At 40.7% G+C, this 14,483-nt stretch overlaps 1 protein-coding gene across 1 annotated transcript; it reads right to left on the bottom strand.

Annotated features, from left to right (window-relative positions):
* Positions 1–3,219: 3,219 nt before the first annotated feature.
* Positions 3,220–14,052, bottom strand: LOC108703841 (NACHT, LRR and PYD domains-containing protein 1b allele 2). The gene is made up of 5 exons (XM_041576642.1): positions 13,915–14,052; positions 9,122–9,387; positions 8,913–9,038; positions 3,512–3,653; positions 3,220–3,311 (listed from the first exon to the last, which is right to left on the bottom strand). The coding sequence occupies exons 2-4, from the start codon at positions 9,365–9,367 to the stop codon at positions 3,531–3,533; spliced, it is 495 nt and encodes a 164-aa protein (XP_041432576.1). The 5' UTR covers positions 9,368–9,387; positions 13,915–14,052; the 3' UTR covers positions 3,220–3,311; positions 3,512–3,530.
* Between the last annotated feature and the right edge of the window lie 431 nt (positions 14,053–14,483).

Here is a 14,483-nt window from a genome sequence, read left to right as displayed (position 1 = left end):
AGTAGGGAGGGGTGTGTGTATGGATGCTGGGTTTTCATTTGGAGGGGTTGAACTTGATGGACTTTGTCTTTTTTCAACCCAATTATGTAACTATGTAACAGATACTGACATTACACTCTCTGTAGAGACCTTTGTTTCAGTCCCTAAGTACCCCACACCTTCAAATGGTGACAACTGCCCAATTGGGCAAATACAAATATAAAACATAAATGTGAAAATTTAGAAAAACCAAGAAAACGGAAACCTGATTGTTATTATAAAAAATAGAAATTCCAGTACCAACACATACGCCCAATAGAGGTAGAACATTAATAATAATGGCTCCAGATTTGACATAGTAAATTCACTGGAAATGAAACAGACATAATGATAACACAATATCTAAACAAGTACAATTGTGGGACCCTGAGTTATTCACACAAGATTAAATATACAATTTGGCTCAATCAAATTCTGGAAAGGATAAGAACCTGAATCAGTTTTGGCAGCAGGGTCAGACTGGGCAGTTCCCCATCAGGCCCTACTAGCTGCTGATTGGTTCTTATCCTACAGTACAGTGAACGGAGAGCCGCCGGCTGCCCTGCACAGCCTGGGAAAGGAGGCAGCAGGAAGTGGAAAATATGGGCGGGACTAGTAGGGATTTTGCTGAAATTTACAATAAAGTGAACAGAAACACAACTTTTTTAAGCACATTCCTTCTATATCTAAATAAGTATAATACACTGGCACATTCTTGTTTTTACATAATATGTTTTTACATTTAAGTATTTCCTTGGAAATTCAGTATTTGGCCAGGGGGTGCCAGGATTCCCTAGTCTTTAAAAGGGGAGGTGATATGTGCTCTGTCTCTTTTTATCCCCATTTGCTGGAGGAGGTGGTCCTAAATGGTCTGGAATGGAGGAAGATTCCAGTTGGAGAAGTCAGGTTTGTAGCAGTCGGAGGCTCCAGAAAGGAGACCAGTTGGGCTAGTACCCTGTGGAGTTTATGCTGCCAGTAATACACCTCTATGATCATTACACCTCTATGAACTTTGCCTTGGTGAAATAATCTCCAGCACTAGGCAGAGAGTACTAGCTCTGAGTGGTGTGATCATTACACTCAAAATGATGAATTTAACATCCATGGGATGAAGTGCGGAAGTATGCATTGTTTTGCAATATCAGCTCAATGTAGCTTCACACAGACCAATGCCTGGGCCTGTAACTGGACATTAACCCTTTCCACGGTGGCCACAACAATTAGCCTGGCTCCTTAGCTACAGTACTTGTGCTTAGATTCAAAGCTGGGTTGTGTTCATCCCTTTTCTTGTTCAAGTCCAGGTAAGAGTGAGGAGTGTGTGGAACATAGTGAGGAATATCAGCATAGATGTCGCTCTCCCACATGGGCACAGAGGCTCCTGACTGCTGGGAACAGGGAGTTGAGAATATAAAGTAAAAACACATTCCTTCCACTCCTACAACCTGCAGTATAGTACATTATGTACTTCAGGAATGGGTCAATAAACACCAAGTAAAATATTATATAATAGAAGGGAAAGCTGCTGAATCATAATAATAATAATGAAGAAGCTGAAGGTCCAACAAACTGAGGAAGTGGCGAGTGTGTAGGCACAAAACGCGTTAGTTGTGTACACCCACTGATGTAATATAATTATTATGTGTGCTTCAATAAAGCCAATTTGTTATTAAACGGACTGATCTCTAAGAATGCTTCAATCAGCTCTTACAAGCGAGTGAGTATATAAAGAAACTGAAGGTGTTCAGTTACGTTTCAGTTACGTTTCAGATTTGGTTAATTGACTTCTGGCAGAGGAATTGAGGGGATTTTTCTACTTTTGCATCAGATCCATGACAAGCGGATAATTATACTTTGACAGAAAAGAGAAGAAAATGTCCTTCTGGAGGTTCCCCCAGGACCTGACATAGTCATAGAGTTCCCTCATCTTCTCCTGGGAGGTTCCCTTACTCTGCACAGTGCTGTACTGCTCATCATTCAGGATCCTCTTCTCCCGAAGCTCATCCAGAAAAAGCATAATGTTGGGGTCACACATTCTCTTAATCAGAGCTGCTTGGTTCCGGTCTATAAAATGCTCCCCTCCTATGAGAAACAAGGAACAAATGAAAACCATGTAAGGAAGGGGGACAAAAAAAATATGGTTACCATGGCCCCTTTATTGGAATTCCCCATCAATCAGCTCAGATCTACAGTCTGTTACAAATGTGCAACAAACATGTTCTAATGGTCCTTCCCTAGAAGAACTGTACGTGGTGAGTAGCCAATCACAGTTTCCCTGCACATAGTAAAAGATAAACTGCAGTTTCCTGTCAGGTCCATCTAACGGCTAATTGGCTGGCATTGTAAAATGTGAGGTGCAAGGTGCCATTAGGGCTGCCACCTGGCCGGTAAAAATGATGGTTGCTCTCAATGTTATTCATAGGGAAAAAAGATAAATATATAGGAAGACCGGTATTTTTTTCCAGAAAAGCTGGCAACCCTAGGTGCCACTAGCCTTCCACAGTCCAAGAGATGAGTAGGGATGGGTGAATTTTTTCGCCTTGTTTCGCTGCAAAAAAGACGCCCAGAGTTATATTGCGTTGTGCGTCGAAAAAAAAAAAAAAAAAAAAAAAGCGCTTCAAAAAAATTTCCCCGCGCAACAATATTTTTGACGCCCATAGACTTTAATGGTCGAAAGGAAACAGGTCAAATTCGCCCATCCCTAGATGAGTGGGTCCAGTTGGGATTTTGGGGAAATTTGCCAATAAAACAGTACAGGTAGAATTTTAAGGAAATATTTTATGTAAAAAACAAGAATGTACCAGTGCATTTTACTCCTTTAGATATAGAAAGAATTGTGTTTACTTTATTGTAAATAAACTGCAAAATCAGCAGCTAGCAGAACCTGTCTGTGCTTGTGTGACTGCAGGGCTGTGATTGGCTGTCCCCCTCCTACTGTGCTTCTGGCAGGGACAGTTAGGACACGCCCACCCCTCATTTGAACAGGGACAGAGGCCCAAACTGCCCCCCCCCCACCCACTGGCCCCTTCACTTAATAGTGAAGTGTCTATGGCATCTGACATTTGCCATAGTGATGTGTGGGTCAGAATTTAGTATACTCAGCCTCAGAAGCAGGTCGTGTACAACAATCTTTACTGCTAGATAACAAGAAAAGGATTGAGAAATAATTCTGACCCTGTATAGTCTCCATTCCTGATGTTAGATCTTCTGGAAATAAGAAAGGAAACACAGTTAGTGACCAGCTTTATATTCAGATCCTCGCTGTCTGTCACCTGGAGACGCTGCAACTTATTCAGCTACAGGAATAGAAGGGATAAGAAATATGATCATTTAATTATACCTACAGAGCCTGGGGCAAAAACACCAAGAATGAACTGATCATTTCATTTAAATGTTTTAATCTTTTGTGATTCCTCTCCAAAGGGGAAGAAATGGGATGGAACATGTATCCAACATTCTCTGTATTTCTAACACAGTCACAAGAGAAGAGAGTTACCTTTCCTGAGCTGAGCTTGTCATGTTAGTTTGTCGTCATCTCTGCATGTCAGTTTTAACAAAATGTTATCCTCAATTTTCTTCAAGTATATCTCACTGTAATTATACAGCTCAGACTTGTCATCCAATCGCAGCTCAAGTTCCTGAAATAGATAATACATGTATTTAATGTAAAGCCTATAGGACAGGGGGACACACAAGGTCTTGAGGGTTCTACAAACTAACGGTGGCCATACACGGGCAGATTAAATCTGCCGATATTGGTCCTTTAGATCAATTCGGCAGTTTATCTGCCCATGTGTGGGGGCTCCCGACGGGTCCTCCCGATTGATATCAGGCCAAAAATTGGCCAGATATTGATCGGTCAAGTTTGATTTTTTTGTACGATCAGCTAGTTGATGCGGTCCTGCAACCCGTCGGAGCCCATTCGTAGTATTGTAATCCAATCAATCGGCCCCAGGATTAGATTCATCCAATATCGCCCAGCCGTTAGTGGGCATATCGGGTTAAAGGACCAGTAACATAAAAAAAAATTTTTTTTTTGAAAATTCGTTAATATACCACGAAAAAAAAACCAACACAAATTAAATTCTAAAATAGCAAAGCCTTTATTAAAAAATAACTTACAGAAAGTCCACTTCCTGTCCTCTTCAGAAACGGCGAAAAGGCGACCATCCATCCTGCAGCAATCGATTTCTCCTCCCTGGCTTTTCAAGTAACAGCATGCGGCTTCTTCTCCTCCTTGATTTGGGGCCCAGCAGATTCTCGATGAAGAAAGAAGACACCCTGGCTTCCGTGGGTTCGCTGTTTCACCTGCTTTGCAAGGAAGGGTCGCTGTTGTGCAGGAGCATGGCTGTCTGCTCAGGGGCAGCCATTCGCGGGAACAGAGTCTCTGAAGGCACAAGGGAAATCCCCAGCCGGCCCCAACCCTCCCTGCTGCCGCTGGGAAGCTGCGCACAATGCTGCCAGTAGAGACACATGCGCTCATGCTCTATAGGCAGCTCTGGAATGTACCGCAGCCTCCCCAGAAATTGAAACTATGTTCCTTCACGGGGGAGACTCTGTTCCCGCGTATGGCTGCCCCTGTGCAGACAGCCATGCTCCTGCACAACAGCGACCCTTCCTTGCAAAGCAGGTGAAACAGCGAACCCACGGAAGCCAGGGTGTCTTCTTTCTTCATCGAGAATCTGCTGGGCCCCAAATCAAGGAGGAGAAGAAGCCGCATGCTGTTACTTGAAAAGCCAGGGAGGAGAAATCGATTGCTGCAGGATGGATGGTCGCCTTTTCGCCGTTTCTGAAGAGGACAGGAAGTGGACTTTCTGTAAGTTATTTTTTAATAAAGGCTTTGCTATTTTAAAATTGAATTTGTGTTGGTGGTTTTTTTTTTTCGTTGTATATTAACGAATTTTCAAAAAAATATTTTATATGTTACTGGTCCTCTTGTTTGGCGACTTTGCCAAACGAGCGGATCTTATAGTGTATGGCCACCTTTAGGCTGCCTGTGGGGTGGGGGCAGGGTTATTGTCTGATGGACCATCCATTCACTGAACAGACACATCTGATTATATTATGAGAATATACAATTATTAAAACATCTTCCCTTCTTCCTCCTTTCCTTAAAGGGACAGTACACCCCCTTGGTTCAACACGAGTGCAATGAATAGGGATTATTTTAGTCTGTTTTTAATCACAATAAGTTGCACCTCTGTAAAAAGTAAAACGTCACTTTTATTGGGCAAGTTAATAACATGGCAAGGGCTCAAAGTCTGATGCATTTCAGTCTCTTCCAGTCCTTGATCATAGGCTCACGTATAATCACATGATACAGATCAATAAGTAATGTGGACTATATGTTGCATGGTGACATCAGCCAATAACATTTCTAAATAAAATACTTTAAAATCACCAAGTGATCTCCCATCTCTTATTTAACCTCTCAGAACTAAACTAGATGGGAGGCTTAGTAGGATGGTGTTGGATCGACAGAACGCACCCTTACAAGTCAGATGTAGCCACATGGTACAAAATATAATGGGACTGATAAAAAAAAAATCTGATATGTAAATTGCATGGAAGTTTTGCTGTCCAACTCAACAACTGTGGGGAGGGACAGCAGTGTTTGCATCTGACCAGATACAATTTGAAGATGTCGAAAAGATTTTGTTCTCATTGAAATACAGTGACTGTCGGATGTAGATGCAGGAACAAAATCTTTAACTCATCTGACTTACATTACAGCAGGGGGATCAGAGTTTGGAACATCCCACACAATCTTGTGCTGTTACATAGCAACATAAAATGTTACCTATATCCCCATTTAACCCTTACTTAGTTTCTAACAGGGGAAACATTCCTCTCTAGCACTCAGTAGGTCAGCATTAACTTCATTACATAGAGAAAAATGCTTCCCCCATCTGGGGTGTCCAGCAATGTAACTAGAGGGGGGCAGGCCCTGGCCCAATCGACCCCCTGCTCCCCCGGTAGTTACACCACTGGGGGTGTTGCATTTTGTTACCTATCAGGTCAGCAGCTAGGCTGATAGGGAACTGAAGCCTGTCTGTGCTTGTGTGACTGACTACTGTGCTTCTGGCAGGGACCGTTAGGACACGCCCACCCCTCATTTGAAACACAGACAAGGACCAGTGAACTTCTATAGGGAGCTCCAATAAAGGGGCTATTTATAAAGTTTAAGGGATCCTGTCATCAGAAAACATGTTTTTTTCAAAACGCATCAGTTAATAGTGCTACTCCAGCAGAATTCTGCACTGAAATCCATTTTGCAAAAGAGCAAACAGATTTTTTTATATTCAATTTTGAAATCTGACATGGGGCTAGACATTTTGTCAATTTCCCAGCTGCCCCTGGTCATGTGACATGTGCCTACACTTTACGAGAGAAATGCTTTCTGGCAGGCTGCTGTTTTTCCTTCTCAATGTAACTGAATGTGTCTCAGTGGGACATGGGTTTTTACTATTGAGTTTTGTTCTTAGATCTACCAGGCAGCTGTTATCTTGTGTTAGGGAGCTGTTATCTGGTTACCTTCCAATTGTTCTTTTGTTTGGCTGCTGGGGGGGAGGGGGTGATATCACTCCAACTTGCAGTACAGCAGTAAAGAGTGATTGAAGTTTATCAGAGCACAAGTCACATGACTTGGGGCAGCTGGGAAATTGACAATATGTCTAGCCCCATGTCAGATTTCAAAACTGAATATAAAAAAATCTGTTTGCTCTTTTGAGAAATGGATTTCAGCGCAAAATTCTGCTGGAGCAGCACTATTAACTGATTCATTTTGAAAAAAATGTTTTTTCCCATGACAGTATCCCTTTAAGGTTACAAGCGGGGTATATAAATAATGATGGAACACCAGGTTGGGTAGAGTTTAGGAGTGAGCAGATTAGGGTCAGGTGACGATCGACTATTTGCCAACTCACTCATCACTAACTGGCACAGCTGAAGTGTTGGGTAGTCGTATATATACTACTAAAAAAACTATGGTTTTTATTATTTCGTGAGCTAAAGAGGGCAAACATGGAAATTACAGTTACTCCATGTTTGGTCCTTGTGCGGTAGTAATTCGATTATGAGTATACAAATGAATGCCTTCCCACTTTGTTGTGACTGTTTTGTTTAACAGATAAACAGGAATCCATTATGCAGGCGGATTATCTCTGCACTGGAAAGGATCAAACATGGAAAAGTTAAAGTTTCCCTGTTTAAAGGGGAACTAAAGTCTAAAATAGAATAATGCTAGAAATGCTGTATTTTGTATACTAAACATAAGCATGAACTTACTGCACCACAAGCCTAATCAAACAAATGATTTAGGTTTTCAAAGTTGGCCACAGGGGGTCACCATCTTGTAACTTTGTTATACATCTTTGCTAGACCAAGACTGTGCACATGCTCAGTGTGGTCTGGGCTGCTTAGGGATCGTCATAAATTATCAAAACAGCACAAGTCAAATAATATCTGCCAGAAGCCGATACAGCAAAACTGATTAATAATCCGAATATACAGACTGCACTGGGTCCTGTGTTGTCATTTAATCTAATGTGGATTTTATAGTTTTTGTATTGTTTAATACAAACTTTCTCCAACTCTGCAGAACCAATGGCTGCAGCAAAATAATCCTCCAAATAGAATCCCAGTTTATCTGTTTAAATCTGGCTCCATGATTTTTGTCCCTGCAGCTGGAGTTGGAAAAATGAAAGGGGATGTAAAGGCAAAAAGGTTGTCTTCTCTGCTCCTCTCAGAGCCACCTTCTCTTCACACCATCCACTGCCACCTCCGGTCTCAAACCCTTTTATCTTGCTGCTCCTTAGCTCCGGAATTTTATCCCCGAATTACTCCGTAAAGAACCCTCTCTCAATCTCTTCAAAAAAAAACTAAGAGTCTACCTTTTGGATCACTAGAACATTAGCCTAGTCCTGTGCCTTCTGACTATGTCTTACCTTGTGCACTTTTTCATCTCCAATTTGTGCCTGTATGTTAGCCTCCCATCCATTTAGACTGTAAGCTCTATGGGGCAGGGACATCCTTCCTACTATGTCTCTTATCACATTGCACTTAAGCTCTTTGTTCTGATATGATTTTGGTGTATATTTATTATGTGATTTGTCTTCCCCGTGTATACATATACATACATATATACACATATACACACACACACACATATATATATATATATATATATATATATATATATATATATATATATATATATATATATATATATAGTACTTTTATGCACTGTACAGTGCAACTGCTCCTTAACAGCGCTTTACAAATAGTTATACATACATACAAAAATAAAATCCAATACAAATCTCTACACAGTTGCCAGCTGCTCTACAGGGAAACAAACAAAGCTGCTTGAGTTCTGCATGGCTGGGAAGTAAGGCGGGGGCTCCCCCTGCTGTTCATAAGTGTAATTGTTTCCCTGCAGAGCAGTTAAGTTTCCTAACCAAAGTAGTCACCGCAAGTAAAACAAAGGGGGGATTTCACTGCATACAGTCAGCTTTCTTATAAAAACTGTAAAAAAATTTTTAATAAAAGTATATTGGACATAGATTTCTTTTTCATTAAAGAAAGTAAAAATGGTATTTGATTGTTTTGCCTTTACATCCCCTTTAACAACAACAACAAAAAACTAGGATATTTGGCTAATTCAGTTTGTTTATGTTCAGGGGTTGGTCCATAATTTAAGACTGTAAAATGGGTGGGGATGTTATTATTTTTATACAGTGCTGTCAAAATGAACTTAGGACCCCAGTACCACAATGCTTCATGTAGAAATTGAAAATATCTGAGGTTACAGAAGGATATAGGCATTTTAGCGGCATGGTAAAGCATAACCACGCAGATGGAGATGTTATTTCCCCAAGAAAGATGTTTGTACTCACCTTTGGATTTATTTCTGCTTCCTCAGGTCCCTCCACAGTGTATATTCTCCTAGTGTGTATAATGGTGTTCCAGTAAGGTTTGTCCACCCAGTAAAAACAATTCCCAGTCTCCTTATTGTGCACAGCCTAAACACATTATATATAAATTAGCCACATATCAGATATCTCAATGTTCTGACTCTCTGAGAGAAACATGGGAATTTATTTACCTGCTTTAATGAGAGATCATGTGGCATCAAGTAGAGATGAATGGTGTAACCTGTTTTGTATCTGCTGTATAACATGACAATGCCATGAGTCGGGATTTTCCTCCTGAGTATGTTACGTAATGGTTTTAGCTTAATAACCCCCACTGGGGAGAAGGTGGGATTTTCCAGAACAACATAAAAAGGTTCAACGCTAACTGGGGATTCCAGGATGATAATGTCATCTTTATAATGGGCCACTCTGAACATTGCTTTATCCACGTCTCCTCCTGTGGGGAAATTACAGGATTTAGCTTCCAATATCAACTGCATTTAAATAACTGTATTAGGGGTGTGAAATAGTTACAGTTCCAACATTCGAGAAAGATTCTATCATGATCTTTGTGATGTAGTTTATATTTATAAATTACACTGCAAAAATAATTCACTCTACAATATAAAATTTAATTCCTGAACAAGTAAAATAGCCCCAGTTCAGATTTCTAAATTAAAGGAGAGATTTAGTGTAAAAAATAAGAATGTACCAGTGCATTATACTCATTTAGATATAGAAGAATTGTGCTTAAAAAAAGTAGTGTTTCAGGCTGTTTTATTGAATATTTTTGCAAAAACCCTAATAATCCCTCCCTTCTCTTCCACTTGCTGCTCCCTGAATTCCCAGGCTGTGCACTCAGCTCACTGCACTGTAGGACAGGAACCAATCAGCAGCTAGCAGGACCTGATAGGGAACTGAAGCCTGTCTGTGCTTGTGTGACTGCAGGGCTGTGATTGGCTGTCCCCCCTCCTATTGTGCTTCTGGCAGGGACCGTGAGGACACGCCCACCCCTCATTCAGGCTTCAATATGGGCCCAGGTGGACTGAAATGTTGCCCTTTTTGTATGTTTTGAAAGTTAAATAAATTCTTGCATCACTTTAATTTCTCAGTGTTCTGCAGAAACTTTTTTTATGCCTATATGTATTACCCTTGTGGAGGTTGTCAGTCTTCCAGCACAGCATCTAGTACCTAAAAGGGTATTTATTCAGAAGTTTGACCTCTCTGACCACTCCTGAATAGGACACACCCACCCCTCATTTCAAACAGGGACAGTAGCTGAAAGGGGCTGTTTGTAAAGATAAAAATTATTTTTAACACAGAGAGAAATCAGCACCATATATTATTCATTATTGACTACTAGATTGGGGGGGGGAGGGGAGAGAGGATTTCCACTTATCTTATATGTCTTCTTCAAAAAAAGATTGTTCCCATGACCAATAGAAAATAGTGAAACATAAAGTGAAAATGGCACATAATATCCCTTCCTTCTCCTGATTTCTACTGGTTTGTGTCAGTGAGACAGTGTTACTGATAAATCCTATTGGTTTGTGTCAGTGAGACAGTGTTACTGATAAATCCTATTGGTTTGTGTCAGTGAGACAGTGTTACTGATAAATCCTATTGGTTTGTGTCAGTGAGACAGTGTTACTGATAAATCCTATTGGTTTGTGTCAGTGAGACAGTGTTACTGATAAATCCTATTGGTTTGTGTCAGTGAGACAGTGTTACTGATAAATCCTATTGGTTTGTGTCAGTGAGACAGTGTTACTGATAAATCCTATTGGTTTGTGTCAGTGAGACAGTGTTACTGATAAATCCTATTGGTTTGTGTCAGTGAGACAGTGTTACTGATAAATCCTATTGGTCTGTGTCAGTGAGACAGTGTTACTGATAAATCCTATTGGTTTGTGTCAGTGAGACAGTGTTACTGATAAATCCTATTGGTTTGTGTCAGTGAGACATGTTACTGATAAATCCTATTGGTCTGTGTGTCAGTGAGACAGTGTTACTGATAAATCCTATTGGTTTGTGTCAGTGAGACAGTGTTACTGATAAATCCTATTGGTCTGTGTCAGTGAGACAGTGTTACTGATAAATCCTATTGGTTTGTGTCAGTGAGACAGTGTTACTGATAAATCCTATTGGTTTGTGTCAGTGAGACAGTGTTACTGATAAATCCTATTGGTTTGTGTCAGTGAGACAGTGTTACTGATAAATCCTATTGGTTTGTGTCAGTGAGACAGTGTTACTGAAATCTTTGTCAGTGAGACATGTTACTGATAAATCCTATTGGTTTGTGTCAGTGAGACAGTGTTACTGATAAATCCTATTGGTTTGTGTCAGTGAGACAGTGTTACTGATAAATCCTATTGGTTTGTGTCAGTGAGACAGTGTTACTGATAAATCCTATTGGTTTGTGTCAGTGAGACAGTGTTACTGATAAATCCTATTGGTCTGTGTCAGTGAGACAGTGTTACTGATAAATCCTATTGGTTTGTGTCAGTGAGACAGTGTTACTGATAAATCCTATTGGTTTGTGTCAGTGAGACAGTGTTACTTATAAACTCCCTAGTTGGTTTGTGTCCAGTGAGACAGTGTTCACTGATAAATCCTATTGGTTTGTGTCAGTGGAGACAGTGGTTTACTGATTAATCCTATTGGTTTGTGTCAGTGAGACAGTGTTACTTGATAAATCCTATTGCGTTTGTGTGGTGAGAGTGTCATGACAGGTTCTGTTGTCAGTGAGAGAGTGTTACTGATAAATCCTATTGGTTACCTGTGGTCAGTGAGACAGTTGTTACTGATTAAATCCCTATTGGTTTCGTGTCCAGTTGAGGACAGTGTTACTGATAAATCCTATTGGTTTGTGTCAGTGGACAGTGTTACTGATAAATCCTATTGGTTTGTGTCAGTGAGCAGTGTTACTTCGATAAATCCTATTGGTTTGTGTCAGGTGAGCAGTGTTCTGGATAAATCCCATTGGTTCTGTGTCATGTGAGACAGTGTTACTGATAAATCCCTATTGGTTTGTGTCAGTGAGACCCGTGTTACTGATAAAATCCTATTGGGTCTGTCCAGTGGAGTTCTGAATCCTTGGGTATAAATCCTATTGGTTTGTGTCAGTGAGACAGTGTTACTGATAAATCCTATTGGTTGTGTCAGTGAGACAGTGTTACTGTAAATCCTATTGTTTGTGTCAGTGAGACAGTGTTACTGATAAATCCTATTGGTTTGTGTCAGTGAGACAGTGTTACTGATAAATCCTATTGGTTTGTGTCAGTGAGACAGTGTTACTGAATAAATCCTATTGGTTTGTGTCAGTGAGACAGTGTTACTGATAAATCCTATTGGTTTGTGTCAGTGAGACAGTGTTACTGATAAATCCTATTGGTTTGTGTCAGTGAGACAGTGTTACTGATAAATCCTATTGGTTTGTGTCAGTGAGACAGTGTTACTGATAAATCCTATTGGTTTGTGTCAGTGAGACAGTGTTACTGATAAATCTATTGGTTTGTGTCAGTGAGACAGTGTTACTGATAAATCCTATTGGTCTGTGTCAGTGAGACCAGTGTTACTGATAAATCCTATTGGTTTTGTGTCAGTGGAGACAGTGTTACTGATAAATCCTATTGGTTTGTGTCAGTGAGACAGTGTTACTGATAAATCCTATTGGTTTGTGTCAGTGAGACAGTGTTACTGATAAATCCTATTGGTTTGTGTCAGTGAGACAGTGTTACTGATAAATCCTATTGGTTTGTGTCAGTGAGACAGTGTTACTGATAAATCCTATTGGTTTGTGTCAGTGAGACAGTGTTACTGATAAATCCTATTGGTTTGTGTCAGTGAGACAGTGTTACTGATAAATCCTATTGGTTTGTGTCAGTGAGACAGTGTTACTGATAAATCCTATTGGTTTGTGTCAGTGAGACAGTGTTACTGATAAATCCTATTGGTTTGTGTCAGTGAGACAGTGTTACTGATAAATCCTATTGGTTTGTGTCAGTGAGACAGTGTTACTGATAAATCCTATTGGTTTGTGTCAGTGAGACAGTGTTACTGATAAATCCTATTGGTTTGTGTCAGTGAGACAGTGTTACTGATAAATCCTATTGGTTTGTGTCAGTGAGACAGTGTTACTGATAAATCCTATTGGTTTGTGTCAGTGAGACAGTGTTACTGATAAATCCTATTGGTTTGTGTCAGTGAGACAGTGTTACTGATAAATCCTATTGGTTGTGTCAGTGAGACAGTGTTACTGATAAATCCTATTGGTTTGTGTCAGTGAGACAGTGTTACTGATAAATCCTATTGGTTTGTGTCAGTGAGACAGTGTTACTGATAAATCCTATTGGTTTGTGTCAGTGAGACAGTGTTACTGATAAATCCTATTGGTCTGTGTCAGTGAGACAGTGTTACTGATAAATCCTATTGGTTTGTGTCAGTGAGACAGTGTTACTGATAAATCCTATTGGTTTGTGTCAGTGAGACAGTGTTACTGATAAATCCTATTGGTTTGTGTCAGTGAGACAGTGTTACTGATAAATCCTATTGGTTTGTGTCAGTGAGACAGTGTTACTGATGATAAATCCTATTGGTTTGTGTCAGTGAGACAGTGTTACTGATAAATCCTATTGGTTTGTGTCAGTGAGACAGTGTTACTGATAAATCCTATTGGTTGTGTCAGTGAGACAGTGTTACTGATAAATCCTATTGGTTTGTGTCAGTGAGACAGTGTTACTGATAAATCCTATTGGTTTGTGTCAGTGAGACAGTGTTACTGATAAATCCTATTGGTTTGTGTCAGTGAGACAGTGTTACTGATAAATCCTATTGGTTTGTGTCAGTGAGACAGTGTTACTGATAAATCCTATTGGTTTGTGACAGTGAGACAGTGTTACTGATAAATCCTATTGGTTTGTGTCAGTGAGACAGTGTTACTGATGATAAATCCTATTGGTTTGTTTCTCAGGGTGACACTTACCTTTCAGACACACGTAGTGAGGCAGATACACTGCTGATACTCGCCCAGATTTGATTGTGATGTTGAAAAGGGGCCCCACGATATCCAGCGCCGATTCGTACCTTAGTGCCGCCTGAGGCGGCTCCTGCAATGCCGCCCCCCCCTCGCCGACTTACCTGTCGGGAGGGGAGGCAGGAACACTAATGCGGAGAGCGCAATTGCGCTCTCTCGCATTCGTAAAGCCGAATTTCCGGTTTAAAAACCGGAAATTCGGCTCTTAAAGGTGCAGGAGCGGCTTTTTGCCGCCCCTGGAAACCGCTCCGGCGTTGCCGCCTGAGGCGAGCGTCTCAGCTCGCCTCATTGGCGGCGCACCCCTGACGATATCATATGTGTATTGTTGCAGGTGCCCCAGGAATTCCACCCAGGAACCAATTTCAATGTCAATATTGGCTGGTGATTCCACACGGAACTGTAATCCTGTCTCTGAGCAACGGAAGAGACCTTCCCTCGGCACAACTAACCTGGAACACAATGGGTTAGTGTGAGAAACATCCTACAGAAACAGCCTGACTGTGCCCCCAACACTGAGC

Source organism: Xenopus laevis, chromosome 9_10L (genome assembly GCF_017654675.1).
Source record: "Xenopus laevis strain J_2021 chromosome 9_10L, Xenopus_laevis_v10.1, whole genome shotgun sequence".
Taxonomy (NCBI): Eukaryota; Metazoa; Chordata; class Amphibia; order Anura; family Pipidae; genus Xenopus; species Xenopus laevis.
The sequence above is the reverse complement of the archived record's forward strand: the minus strand, read 5'-3'. Positions and strand labels throughout refer to the sequence as shown.

Bases quoted from the DNA above. Each gene is read 5' to 3' on its own strand.
- LOC108703841 (XM_041576642.1), bottom strand. From the start codon at position 9,367: ATGTTCAGAGTGGCCCATTATAAAGATGACATTATCATCCTGGAATCC. The intron at 9,039-9,121 runs GTAAATAAATTC...TAATGTGTTTAG, and splicing joins ATGATCTCTCATTAAAGCAG to GCTGTGCACAATAAGGAGAC. The intron at 3,654-8,912 runs GTGAGTACAAAC...TATCTATTTCAG, and splicing joins AAGCAGAAATAAATCCAAAG to GAACTTGAGCTGCGATTGGA.